The sequence below is a fragment of the Condylura cristata genome, unplaced genomic scaffold, assembly GCF_000260355.1.
Source record: "Condylura cristata isolate star-nosed mole 26May11 unplaced genomic scaffold, ConCri1.0 scaffold00008, whole genome shotgun sequence".
Lineage (NCBI taxonomy): Eukaryota > Metazoa > Chordata > Mammalia > Eulipotyphla > Talpidae > Condylura > Condylura cristata.
Window position 1 is genome coordinate 30,109,935 of NW_004567109.1, and position 14,130 is coordinate 30,124,064.

The following is a 14,130-nucleotide window of genomic DNA, read 5'->3' on the forward strand; positions in this document are numbered from 1 at the left end:
AAAAACAAAAACAAAAGAAAACCCAGACTCCGGCCCCACGCGGCCCATCTGCTTGACGGCGCTGTGGGTGAGAAGGCGGAGGGAGGTCAGTTTCCGAGTCCCAGGTCATAGCCATCCTGCGGGAGGCCTCCCCCACTCGCTCCAGGCCCCCACCCAGCTGGCAGTATCCTCGCAGGGAAGACTGGGGTGGAGCAGCGGGAGGTCGGGAGAGAGGCGGAGGCGTCCCGGGAACCCCGAGCCTGCCACCCGGTCCGCTCTCCTCCGAGGAATCCTGAAAGCCGGCGGCTGGTCTGGGCCCTCCGACCACACAACGGGGCGAGGTTTTCCTGGGGTCCAAGTTGTGCAGCTGCTCAGGCCACCTCGGCGGGAGAAACCAAGCAAAACGAGAGGCTCCCGCCCTTCCCATGCCCATCCACACCAACCGACAGTCCCGCGTGGAACAGGGCGCCTTCCTTTTTTCTTTCCAAAAAAGGCCTTTTCAAAGAAACCACCGATTGTAAACTGCCCAGTTTATTATTATTATTTTTAGATGGCTACAAAGACAGCGTGAGGCCTCACACCTAGAACTGGCTTCCTGGTAGAAGGCGCACAGGTAGCAGGCCTTGGTTGATTTTTGTCCTTTTTCCTTTTTTTTTTTTTTTTAAAGAAAGCAAAGAGGTTGATTGGGTCGGGTGGGGTGGGCTTGCTAGAAGCTTCCATTTTTAAAAATTTTTCCCCAAAAAAACCCCCCTGAAAACAAATAAAAAAATCCCAACGGTAAAACCCCCAAAACAAAAAAACAACAAAAAAAGTGTCATGTACGTAAAAGGTCCTTTTGGGGAAGGGCAAGGGGTGGGATTTTTCTGGTCGGTGATTTGAAATATATTTTTATTTTGAGTTTTTGTCCTTCATGTTTTATGAAATAAAAAGTTCGGCCTTTTTATTGCATGAAACTAAAATTGGGAAAGATGGGGGGGAGTGGAGAGGGGAGGTGGGGTGGAGGAGCGGGGAGATGCCCCTCCCCCCAGCTCCTGGGTAATGACACCTCACTTCTTCTTGCATAATTTCTGGCATCTTCCCGCCTGCAATGCCGGCTCTCTCAGCGTCTTGGAGAAGAGGAGGGGTCACACACTCATCGTCATGCTTGGGGAATACTGGAGGGGAGAAGGAGAGAGGAGGGGGGCTGTGAGGGCTGCGGCCTGGCAGGGCTGGGAGTGAGTGAGAAATCACATCCACCTCCCCAGCCAGCCTCTGCAGGGAGCTGACATCTCCCACACTCCCCTTCTTTCTTCCAACCTCCCCCTCCCTGGGCTGCCCCCCCTCTTGTCCGTTGAAGCATTAGCAGGGCCTGCCTGTTAGGGTGCTGGGGCCCCCGATGAGCCCCGGCACTGTCACAGTCCCCGTGGGGAGAGAGCAAGTCTGAGGTTCTCAAAAGCTACTTAACAATGATGCTGTTTCATCAAAACAAGGCTGTTAAGGAGAAGCCCAGGATGGAGTAGGTGGCGGCCAACCTCAGGGCACCGAGACCCCTGGAAGTCACTGCTTGTAAGAACCTTCCTCCTCATGACAGAGGAAAATGGACCTCCTCACTGCTCCCCTCCCCCCGGGGTCAGTGAATCTGTGGGCCGGAGCCCAACTTCCTGTGTCCCAGCTCAAGAGCTTTTCCAGACACATCAGATTTATTAGCACCGAGACCTGTGCGGCAGGCAGAAAACTTGGACAGGACCTGCCGGTGGTGGTTGGACTCCAGTACCAGGGGAGGGGACAGTGGTGAGGGTCCTACAGTGGGAAGGTGAGGACTGCACTTAAGGTAGAAAAATAAGGCCCAAAACTTGAAGGGCAGGCGTGGCTCTCACCCCGGGGGACGAGGGCCCAGGTGACATTAGTGCGGGGTGGGTGTCTTACATTGTCATTCTGGAAAGAGTGGAGGAAGTTCCCTCCTAGCTCGCCGTCGTCTCGAGGGGTGCCAGGAGGATTGCTAATGCCACTTATGTTGTTAGGAGAATTCTGCAGAGAGAGGAGAGAGTGAATCCTCGGCCCCCAGGAACCCGCCCACAGATGGGGAGAAACGCACTGTCAGACACTCACTTTTGGAAGTCCATCTATGTCACCTGACCCTGGAAGGAAAAAGAAGCCAAATCAGTTGCTTGCTTGCTCTTCAGTAGACAGACTCCAAGCCCTTCCATGCACATTTCACGTCATTTCTGCACAGAGAATTTTCTGCCCTGGTATCTTTCTCTAAGGTTCACCGTGCGCGCCCAGCTCAGGCCAGGGCTGTGGACCAGGCCTTGCTGAGCTGAAAGCTTCCTGGACAGGGTCAGCAGGGGCCACCTCAACCAGGGATGGGTGCTGGCTTACCTAGCGATCCATTCATGTGGTGTGGCTCCATGCCACCCATGCCTCCCATCGGACCGTCCGAGCCGGGACCCATTGGGAACTGAGGGAGAAGCACAGGGAGTGAGGTCGAGGCCCTCCACAACCCCTCGAGGCTCCCACACTGGGCTACGAAGAGGTGCCAGAGCTCCTGTTCTGGAGGGGTTCCTCCCTCGCGTACACCCCGGTACTGGACACCAGAAGCTGGCACCTCCCTTGAACCTTGAAATTGTACAGAGCTGAGGGGCTCGTTCCTGCACTCAGTGAGGAAACAATCCAGAGAGGAAGGGGGCTGGCCCATATCACACAGCATCATGCAGGCAGGGATAGCTCTCAAATCAAGCCTTTTTAAAAAAAGATGTTACTTATTTATGCATATATAGTAACTGGGATGCAGGCCAGAGTGCAGGGGCGGTGAGAGGATTCACTAGAGACAGAGTGGGAAGCAGAACAGGCAGAGTGACAAAGCACACTGCTGAGGGGAGCAGCGGGTAGACAGGTCTGCTGCGCCAGGTGGGTCACCTCCCTGGCCTGCTTAGGTTAGCTTCATAGCACTGCACTTTAACCCGACTGCGCCACTAGGGCATGCCCTCAAATCAAACCCCTTACACCGGTCATGGGATCTGCACCCCTGGGCAGGTAGAGCACACACAGGCAGCCAGGCCAGGCCAGGGACCGTAAACAGGAACACAGGAGGAGACTAAAGCGGAGCGGGCAGTATGTTGCCCAAGGTCAGGAGATGGAGGGGACAGGAAACTCGGCAGTCTGGCCCTGGAGTGGGCACATAACCTTCCAGTGTTTCCTCAGAAATGACAGCATTTCCCTGGGCTGAGAAGAGGTGGGTTTGCTGAGTAAAGGAGGGGAAGTGGGGCTGGGGCCCCTGGGACAGGAAGGGTTGTCTCTTGGACTGTATGGAGAGTAGTCACTGATGACAAGCCCCTGCAGAGCTGATGGGGCAGGTAGGTCAGAGGTCAAAGTCAGAATCTGCTCCACTCCCATCCTCAGTCCTGTCTACACTATCAACATCAACTCAGTGGAAACGACTGAAGGCCAGAGGTCACAGCACGTGACCACAAAGGGATGGCGAGTCCAGTCTGCAGAGTCATGGCCCTGTGATGCAGACTAGATGCTGGGGTGGACAGTGATGGAGAGGGCAGACTGGAGACTGGCATCTGGCCTGTGCTGGGTGCTAAGGACCAGAGCTGAGTAGCATTTGGATCTTAGCTCAAGAGGAAGGAGGCACCCCAGAGAAAAAGCTTTAGGCCAAAAGCATGGCTATACTGTTCAGAAGAGGCACTGGGAATGCAGGATGGAGAAATCAGAATAGGCTGCTTGGGAGAGGAGACAAAGCAGCAAAATAGTAGTAGTCAGTCAGAGAGATAGCATGGAGTCACTCCCAGCAGGCCTTGGCAGAGCAGGCGGCCTCCTGGCAGGGCCAATATGGAGTGGCCAGGGCAGAGCCCAGTGTGAGCAATGGGCAGTTAGGGCACCCGCCCCCTCCTCACGGGTACAGCAGCCCTGCCTCCCCACCCCAGTGGCCTCCAGATTTGCTCACAGGCTTTGAGGTACATTTTACAATACAAACTGGCAAATACTTCACACTCACTAACCCAAGAGAAATGAAGTGACCGACTTTTAGGAAGTCCGCCCAGGACACCCCAGACTGAAAAAACCCAGGCATGGTAACATAATAAACACTCACTCAAGTCATTACTTGAACAGAAATATAGTAACAGGTATTTCAAGTTACACATCCCCCATACTCCCACAAACCCCACCCCCAGGCAACCATTAACTTATTTTTTTATAGCTATGGGTTTGCCTATTCTGTGCATTTAACACAACCCTCCAGCACATGACACGTGGCCTTTCCAGGCTGGCTTCTTTCACTTAACAGGTTTTCAAGGTTCATTTGTTTTATCGTGAACCAGTACTTCATTTCTTCTTATGGCCAAGTAATATTCCCTTGCATGGATATACCACGTTTTATGTACCCACTCTCCAGCAGACCGACAGGCTGTTCCTACGTTAGGGCTGTATGAACACTCACATACAGTTACTATGTGCACATGCTTTTTGCTGTTGCACCGAACTGCAGGATCACAGGGGTCACTCTGCTTAACCTTCCGAGAACGGCCAGACTGTCTGCCGAAGCAGACTCCACCCCAACCCCAGCAGTTCCCAGGGCACCAGAATCTTCCTTTGGTTGCAGAAACTGGTCATCATTCATCTTCTAGACTGCAGCCACCCATGTGGGCACGAGTCGCTCCTTGCAGTTTTGACTTGCATTTCCCTGACCACTAACACCGTGGCCATTCTTTTCTGTGCTTCTTGCCTATCTGTACATCTTGGTGAAGAAATGACTCTTCAGCTCCCTGGCCCATTTTGAAATTAGTTTTCTTTTTTATGAAGGTCTAAGAGTTATTTATTTTGGAGCCGAGTCTTTCTTCAGAAATATGTATTTATAAATATTTTCTCCATGGGTTTTTATTTTCATTGAAATGAAACACAGTGTTAAAGTTTGTTGAAGTCCAAACCTAGCTACTTTTTTCTTTTGTCACTTAGGCTTTTAGTGTTATATCTAAGAAGACTTTGCTTAACCCAGGTCACGAAGATTTAGTCCCATTTTCTTTTTAGTGTTGTCATAGTTTATAAAAACTCTGACACTTAAAAAGTCCAAGGTCTACTTTGAGTTAATTTTTGCAACTGATATAAGCAAGCAGTGCAATTTCATTCAGTTGCAAGTCGAGAGCCACTTGTCTCTGTACTACTTTGTATTACTTCTAGTTACTGAAATGTTATTAGTTAAAATAACAGCTGAACTACTTAATAAGGTAATTAGGAGGGCCAGTTTAATAAATATACGAGAAAAATATATTTTTACAATGTTACTATCCTCCTTTTACCTTTTTTTTTTTTAAAAAGATTTATTTATTTATATCCAGAACTGGACTATAGGCCAGAGGTGCAAGGGCAGTGAGAGGCTTCACCAGAGATAGTGGGGAGCAAAACAGGCCGATAGACAAAGTGCACTGCTAAGGGGAGCAGCGAGCGGGTCAGGAGGGGTCTGCTGCCCATGTGGGTCACCTCCTTGCCTGGGGATCGAGCTCACTGCTGCAGGGGCTGAGGATAGCTTCATAGTGCTGTGCTTTAACCCCTTGTGCCACCAGGGAGGGCCCTTAACTTTTTTTAAACTATTGAATATTTAAATTGCTGTGTAGTCTTTAAATATGCGTGAGATTTTAAAAAAAGAAACCTAAATATGAGTCATTAAATAGATATTACCTATATTTAATTTTTTAAATGACGTTCCTTCTATTCCATAATTTATAATAGGATGTTTGTGCTCTGCTCCCCTGGCCCCTTTTTCAAACAAGATAATATAACCCACTCAAGTAACACCATTTGGTTCAATCTGACAAAGCCTCTATGTCTACAGATGGACAACACAGGCTGAGGCTGGTTTCTGGCTTGGACCGTGCTCGTTTGAGCAGAGGAACCAGAGTAAAAGCCCTGGCTGAATTTTCTCAGGTGGCTCCAAACAGATACCAGGGACCCGTCTGCCTTCAGGGATGCAACAAAGCAAAAGAAGCTGCTTTTCCCGCTACCCTGTTCCCCAATCACCTGCAGTTCTTAGGGCGGCCTTCTTTTCGCTGTGCTGTGGTAAACTGAACAAGTCAAACATAAAATTCACTTTGACTTTATGCTCTGCTCTGCGAAAGCCCCGGTGTTCACAGTCTGCCCTGCTCTCAGCAGTCTGCCCTCCCACAGGATGGCCCATGTGGGGAACTTGGGCGTACACTTCCTCGAGGGGCCACTGGACCTGTAGAAATTTGCTTCCAACTCTCCAAAGACGTGCATGGCCAGGATGGTCACGCTACCTGTCGGTCAGGCCCTTTGCAACTGTAACTCATCAGGTGGGCTGTCCCCGCCTGAGCTGTCCATCATTTCTGACCATTCCCAAGCATGCTGATGCCATTATCAATTAGACTTCTCTTCCCCAGGGAAAGCGGTTTTAAAAACAGAGGGGATTTAAACTTGTGACATCCAAGTTGGATTCCAAGTAAGTTACAGTTTTAATAGTGAAAACTTAGCTGCCCTTACTGATGATAAATTTTGAGATCTTAAGCAGTCTTACTCATTTCTATTTTACTGGAATTCCATTCCCCCCACTACCTAATTCCATGGATTTTCAAATATTGAAGGACGCCCCAGCAGGCTGCCACTTTAACATCTTCTCTATGGCAGCAACAGTGACGGCCGTCTCGTGGGCACGTCAAGAGGCTTTCGCCTTTTCTAGAAAGTTAAAAACTCTCAGTGCTTCTGTAGATGAGGAAATTGACAAGTGACCTCAAGCCTCCACTATGGAAGTCTGGGAACACAAGTAATAAATGATAGTTTTATACTGGAGCAAAGTATGGGGATATTTATTAAGCAGGTAAGTTTACAGATGAGGTGATATTTGCCAAAATTAACTGTGTACTGTCTGCCAAATATGCAGACAAACAAGCAGAGTCTAGTTTGCATTTGAACAAGAGAAAAGCAATCTTGAATTTTATGTTTTCTGTGTGACAACTTCCCCAGAAACTTCCAGATGGAGGTTGAGGAAAAGATGTCATTAGTTGTGGGACTTTCTGAACTTCTTAAAGACCAGGACTGAGGAACACCAGAAAGAGACAGAGAAGGCGAAGAACCTAATTCCATGGGATCAGAGGGCCACTGAGGACGAGTGAAGTCTTCTCAGAAACCGAATTAGAATAGACAAAGTATCCTTATGGGCCTCATGTGCTGATTAAGAATCACAAACTTGAGTCTGGGAGGAAGCTCTGGCCCCTGTCTAGTAAACTCTGGACATGAAAAACAATTACATGGTGGGAGAAAAAAATATCTTCCCAGAAATCAAGGGAGGCTCCATTTTTTAGGGGGGACATACCCAGGAGCCAGGGGACATGACTGCATCATCACGACTTGTGGGAAGCCCCTCAAGTGCTGGTAAAACCTGGTAGACTCCCACAGCGGACAGGACCGGGGCCTGTCCCACAGGTCATCACTGTCACCCTCGACTCAGGAACCTCCTTGGTTCACAGAGTGATGGCAGGAGGGACAGGGTGACTGGGCCCATGGGAGGCGCCTCTGGGCTGACACAGCGGCCATGACTCTCGATGGCAAGACTGGTGTCTCGTGGAGGATGAGAAAAACCCGAGTGACTCCAAAGGCTTACATCCGTGCCCCCTCTCCCACGCCCCACTTTGCTCACTCGCCACTGCTCAGTTTTCTTTTTTTCTGGTGATTTCTGGGTCATGTTGGCGTTGGCAATGTTGACGGTGTGTGTGTGGTGGGTAATCTATGCTGTCTTCTGACAGTTAGTGCTCTCAGGACCTGCCTTTTGGGCCATTTTATACTTTCTGCCCCAAGTACTGCATCCGTAGCCAAGAACCAGGACTTTTTGTGTTCTAGGAAATGCTCTCCGGAGATATAGAGCTTTTGGTGCTGAAGCCCAGTGGGGCGGTGGGAGGTCCCAGATGCCCAGGAAGGGGAGTAAGACAGGTGATCGAGCAGAGGCTGTGGCATGGGCATGTGGGCTCCATACACCCTGAGTAAGGCCCCTCTACTCCTCATAGACTGCAGGGCGCATTCAACGCATCAGTGTCTACCGTTCACCCACAAACAGGGTTTAAGCACAGAAGGTGATTCAGGTATCACCCCAGGAACTGAGCCAACAGGACCAGAGAGAGCATCCCAAAAGACCAACCCTCCTCCGTACCCCCCACTACAAGCAGGCCAGAGTTTACCATCTGGATCTACAAGTCCACAAATGAGTGATTCATCACGCAGCAGCCTCCCTCCAGACCCTGAGCTCTGCAGGGTGGATTCCTGTCCCCACCTGGAAGGGCTGTGTGGAGGTGAGCCAGACAGCCGTCCACGGGGCGCTCAGGCCGGCTTTAAAGAGGCTGAGTTGGCCCAGCCCAGAGGCTCGGACACAAGGGAGTGGGTGAGGGAATGTGGCATTTGTTGCAACCTCGCTGAGGCCACAACTCTGAGCGGCAACGGGGCTGAGAGGCGTGGGGGTCATCAGCTCCTAGCAGCCCTGGCGGCAAGGGTAGACAGGTCCAACCAGGGGCTACTGCTGTGGGCTCCCATGCCAGGGAAACCGTGCAGTGTGCGGGGCTGCCTAGGGCACGCCAGCGGGGCCCAGACCCACCTGCCACCTGCGCTTTCCCTCTCCAGCACCCCGCTCTGCCCAGAGGGTGAAAATCTCTCTACCCACTTCTTTCCCACCCCCGGCAGCTCAGAAATGGGAATGGAGTTGCCCAAGAGTTAATCACTTTTCTGATGGTTTATTTTATTCATCTTTGGTAACAAATGGCTGAAATCAATTAAACTTGCTTTCCCCTCAGCTGATGAAGTTAATTATGATTTGTTATGGTATCTGATATGTAAATTATTAGAAAGCAGACTTACGTTGGACCGGCTGCCTCCAGGCGGCACCGGATTAATCATTGTGTAGATGTTGTCACTGGAATTTGTTGAATCTGTAGAACAGTGGAAACCCGTAAGTCGGGGTGATTAATTCATTTCTTAATTAAAACAAACTCGTGGCACTTGAACTCATTCTTTTGTATTTTATCACCTAAAATTTCCTCTAAGTACCACCATTTTCTGGCTAATTTGTATTTAATGAAGATTCACAAAGTTTTTAATCACAGAAAATTCAACTGTGAAAACCACTCAACCCTGAAACAAAGAATTTCAGGGTGTCTGGACAGCACTGTGGACATGGCAAAGGGGGACCAAAGGCTGAGTTTGCCTCTCCCCACCCCAAACCAAACCTAGTCCCCAGACACTGCCCGGGACAAAGCATGGCCCGCCCAATTCCCACCTGTGCCCCTGCCCAGCAGTTTTAATCAAACTGAGGCAAAAGAAACACCACAAATTACCCGGGAGCCACTCTGCACGCTGATGGGGCAGGAGGGAGAGGCAGGGATGGGGCTGGAGGCGCATTAACATATGGAGTGGTTTAATGTGACCCAGTCTGAATGTAGGTCATGCAGCTCATAAAAATGCAGCAGCAGAAAGAGGGAGCCGGTGCGGGAGCCGGAATATCACGGTCGCCGTCAGCTCCACCCCTGCAGCTGAGCAGCTTCCCTGCCATGGGGAGCTGAGGGGGGCGGGAGAGAGGGACAACTCTGACTCCCCAATTAGCCAGGAAAGTCTCCTTAGGAAATCAGCTAATATGTTTCTGTCAGGGGCAGGCAGCACCCTCTATCTTGGGCAGAAATCCAACTATCTCTCACTTTTTATTTGGGGTGGGTAAGGATTGTATGTTGAATTCCCTCTAGCTGGCTTTTGCTATTTTTAGCTGGAAACACAATTGTGATGCTGTGTGTGTGCAGGCACAGGCCCCCATGTGTGCCCACACACCCTTCATTTGATTAAAGAAAAGGGGAGAAGTCAGAGAGATCTGGGCACTTACGAGGTACCATGCTGCAGAGTCCTGGCCCCGGGATGCCAGAACCCAGGCCCCTTTTAAGTCATCTAGAAAAGGCGCAATAAAGACGGTGGGATGAGAGTTAAGCTCCCTGGTTTCTGGATCTCCCGGTTTTGCCACGTCTTTTAGCAGAAATGAGGAGTGGGAATAGGGCCACAGGGCTGGTTGGTGGCAGGAAGGGCCTCCTGTCCCCCCTAAATCTCTGCTGCTAAAATGGCTGGCTGGGATGTGCTGCTTCACAGGGGATCTGTCTGTTAAGCTTTGGCTCTGCACCATGACCCTTCAGGACTCTCTGTTCCTCCCCACGAACATCCTCTTCCCAAACCCTCTCACCTGCAGGACTAGGCATGATGGGTGTTCCAGGGGGGCCACCACCACCAGGAGGTCCCTGAAGATGAAATAAAAACTGACATCAGGAAGCAAAGGAGATGACACATGTGGGGAGGGGTCCCCAAGCCCCTGCCATGTTAGCACCAGGCTTAGCTCCTGCTAAACCCCCAAGTGTTTAAGCCTTGGAAACTGGACTTCCATTTCTTTTTTAAACCAAGAACATGTTTATGTTCACATACATGTCAATCGGTGAACTGGAGACCTGTGGTGGACACCAATCAGCCCACTGCTCAGGCCCCCCACTCAGGAAAGCCAGCTTCCAGTTCCGTTTGGGGACTTGTAAGTCACCAGAGGCTTATGAACACTGACAGCAAAACCTGAAGACTGACAGGAAATTCTAGCCCAGCTGGGAACCTACGTTCAGAGTGACGAGGACCCTCATAGACTCATGCGTTAGAGATTCAGGGTGCTAACGCTGCCCCCAGCCCGCCTCCACCCTACATACACGCACTTACCACATAGGTACCCGGCGATGAGGAGGAGTATGGAATCTAGAAACAAGATGTGGGAGCCAGCTATCAGTCACTTCCTCCGACAGGCAGCCCCCTATGGCGTCCAGATCCACTGGGGGACACAGCCCACTCTGTATGGGGGAGGCTGTGGGGCCCACTGCATCACCTGCTTAGCTTCCCGGGAGGCAGGGAGCATGGGCCAAGCCCAGTTCCTACACTGAACTGACCGTGAGCACCAGGGCTCCTATTACGCACAGCATGGCTGGGAGCTGTGGGGCAGGTCCAGCTCGAAAAGGAAGGTGAGTGAGAGCCCCCCGTCCCCCCGCTCATCCAGCTTTCCCCGTGGTGAGTCCCTGCCCCAGCTCCTCTGAGGCCGGGAAGCCAGTCCTGCTGGGGAAGAGGCGTGAGGCAGGAGCTTCCACGCACATGGTGTGCTCAGAGCCAGGCTCCCGGCTCATTCCTCAGAGTTCCTGCAGAGCAGTGGGCAGGTGCTCTGTTTACCCCAGCTTCTCCTCGGAGGATCACATGGAATCCTGCTGCACTGCATCCCTCCTCCCTGGGACACCTTCAACCGGGGCCTGCCCTGGAGACCCTCCTGCAAACGCTACCCGCTGGACTGTGTACTCACTGAGTTAGCACTGTTAGGATTGGGCCAGGGTCTGCCAGCTCCCGGGCCCCTGTGAGAGGGAGAGAGATGGGGACAGTGAAAAGGGTGCTATAAACTCCTAGGGTTGGTGCCAGCAGGGGCAGAGCCAGAGGGCCGCCCTCAGGAACAGGAAGCCTTCGCCAGGCGCTAGGGCGTTAGAGAGCACCTGGTTCTGGGTGGGAAAGTCTCATGGACAGGCAGGCAGCTCTCACTGCCTCTAAGTGACACCCACGAGTGCAATAGGTAACGTCCTCTGCACCTGCATTTTCCCTAGGAAGGAAACCCACATATTCCCGCAGGGCTCTTATTACTGCCAAGGGGTTAAGAGCCCCTGAGGCATTAGGATGGGTCAATTTTCCAGGGGTTCAATCTTGACCCTGCCCCTTAGGCTGTGTGAGCCTGGACAAGTTAATTTCACCTCTCTGCGTCAGTTACCTCATCTATAAATAGGGGATAATAGCAGTCAATTTAGCGTTATTATAAAGATCAGGTGAGCTGATCCACGAAGCAAGCTCAGAGCGGTGCCAGGCTCGCAGGAGCACGTCAGGGGTGCACACTCATCCTGAGCAGCAACATCCCTGCCTTCGTGGCAAAGAGACTGAGGTCCAGGGAGCCTCTGGGAATTACTGAGACCACAAGGTCTCGGGGGCACCATGGGAGGGCAAGGGGAGCCACAGGCTCTGGGCCGCGGCTGGGCCACGTTTGCCTTACATGTTAATCCCGGGCATGGCGGGGCCGAGGGAGTTGGGTGGTGGTCTCATGCCGCTGCCGTAATTCTGCAACGATAACCAAGGGTCAGTCTATGAGAAGGAGGGGAGCCGGAGAGAGGAGGAGGGGGGAAAGACAGACAGACAGAACATAAGTGAGAGGGTTAGTCCGTGGAAAGGATCTGATGAGAAAAAAACAATCTGTTAAAAAAGGTGTGACAGGACCAAGTGACAGGACCACAATGACAAGCCAGCACAGAGGGACAGTCACAACTTTAAACACATCTTTAGGGGTTCTAGATGGTTCTCAAAAGCACACGGATGTCAAGCAAGCCACACATGTCTCTGGTGGGCACCGTCCCCTCAGGTCTTAGGTGGGTAAAGGGGGACAGACTTGAACAGCCACTGCAGAAACCAATGGGGCTGACTACTGCCCAGCCAAGGGCAGGCAGGGCCTGGATGTGGAGGGGCACGACTCACTCCCCAAGACCTGTCCTACAGCTGTCCCCGAGACCCAGCACAGACACCCCACTGTGCCCCAGGTCTGGGTGGCCTCCCCACCTCATCCCACTCCTGAAACAAGTCACCCCATCTAATCAGGTACCAGCATCTGGGGCTCTCTACAGGAATGGTGGAGAGGAGGAGGACTCTGTTCCTATTCTGGGGGGGATCGCCACTCCTCCTGAGAGCAGTCTACAAAGAACCTGGAACTCCTGTGAATCCTGACTCAGCCTGGCGCAGCCCTCCAGGGCAGTGTGGGGTGGCTCACAGCGCCCGTACGGGCCTTTCACCCCTTCGTCTCCAGTCACAAATCAGGCCAATGCTCTCCCCTGAACTCCCTATTTTAAAAGCTATTTTCTTTACAGGAATAAATGCTCTTCTCTCTTCTCCACTCGGCAGGCTCCAATACCCAGCTCAAACACCACTGCTTCTGTGAGGCCTTCTACCTGGGTCACTTCCCATCACCAAATCACCCATGGGCCATCACCACAGTCCAGTGCATTTCTCTCCCCCCACTGTTTTTGATCCCATTCCCCAAAATGTCTCTGGTACATAGCTGTTCATTGCTATTATTTTCTCGCCACTTCACAATACTTTGTAACATCCCTCCCAAACAGCCTGCATCACTTGGGTACAGTCATAGCCACTTCCCTCACTGGGAATACCTTTTGAAGGTGGGGACTGTTATCTTAAAGATCTCTGAACCTCCTTTTACTCTATGCTGCAGAAGGCACAGGCTGGGTACTTAATCAATCAATGAAGGAGTGAAGAAGAGGATGAACAGGCGGTAAAGTGAACATGGTTGTGGCTTAAGTTCAGCTCTTACAGAGTATCTGAAAGAAGTAGGTTGGTGGGATTTTAGAGGCCAACAACAGCCAGCATCACCTGTTCTTCACCCAGATTATAGCATGCTTTATTGTCCACTCTCTGGTTTGGTCCTTACAGCAATGCCACGGCTGGTATTATTCCTGTTTTAAAGGATAGTAAGTAGACTGAGAGTCTAAGGGGAGAAATACTTGCCCGAGGTCACCATCAGCAAATGACACAGCTGGGCTTCCCCTGGATCTGTGAGCCTCTGGAGACACTCTCTATGCCATGTATCTGGTGAGAGGTGGAAGGGCAGGGATCCCCACAAGAGGGGCAGATGCCAGAAACAACAGGCTCAGAGTTGCCCCAAAGTGGTAGCCTGTCTGTCTCAGGGACCCTCCTCTGCGTGGCTACCCAGAGGGGATTGGAGTCTGGAAGGAAGAATGCCCGACAGGACAGACTCTCAGGAGCTAAGACCAGGCTGGCTTGCAAAAAGCTTGGAGTTGAGGGAAGCAGCCACAGAGAAACCCCACAGTGAGCTCTCCCAGAGCCCGGATCACCCGTGCCTGCTGGGGGCAGACTCCCTGGGTCGGGAAGACGTGTGCCTGCCCTTGAACAGACGGTGGCAGGCTCATGGGGCATGCAGGGCTGGGTGCCGGGCAGAGACAGCTGCTGGGTGACAGAGCCGCAGACCTGAGGTCACAAATGGGAGCGTGAGCCAGCTGGGCCACTTACTGGTGAGTCTGAGCAAATGACACGAACAGTAATAGTGACTCCACACCAAGC

The 14,130-nt window shown here is 51.8% G+C and overlaps 1 protein-coding gene across 1 annotated transcript in view; it reads right to left on the reverse strand.

The window, feature by feature from the left end:
• Positions 1-616: 616 nt before the first annotated feature.
• The window catches only part of SSBP3 (single stranded DNA binding protein 3), a 152,269-nt gene continuing 138,755 nt past the window's right edge, over positions 617-14,130 (reverse strand). Inside the window, exons 9-17 of the mRNA XM_012722124.1 lie at positions 12,041-12,105; positions 11,312-11,360; positions 10,687-10,722; positions 10,175-10,229; positions 8,815-8,885; positions 2,338-2,416; positions 2,068-2,096; positions 1,885-1,986; positions 617-1,133 (exon numbers count right to left, since the gene is read on the reverse strand). Coding sequence (XP_012577578.1) covers positions 1,104-1,133; positions 1,885-1,986; positions 2,068-2,096; positions 2,338-2,416; positions 8,815-8,885; positions 10,175-10,229; positions 10,687-10,722; positions 11,312-11,360; positions 12,041-12,105 — 516 coding nt within the window. The 3' untranslated portion in view covers positions 617-1,103. The remainder of the gene's footprint in view (positions 1,134-1,884; positions 1,987-2,067; positions 2,097-2,337; positions 2,417-8,814; positions 8,886-10,174; positions 10,230-10,686; positions 10,723-11,311; positions 11,361-12,040; positions 12,106-14,130) is intronic.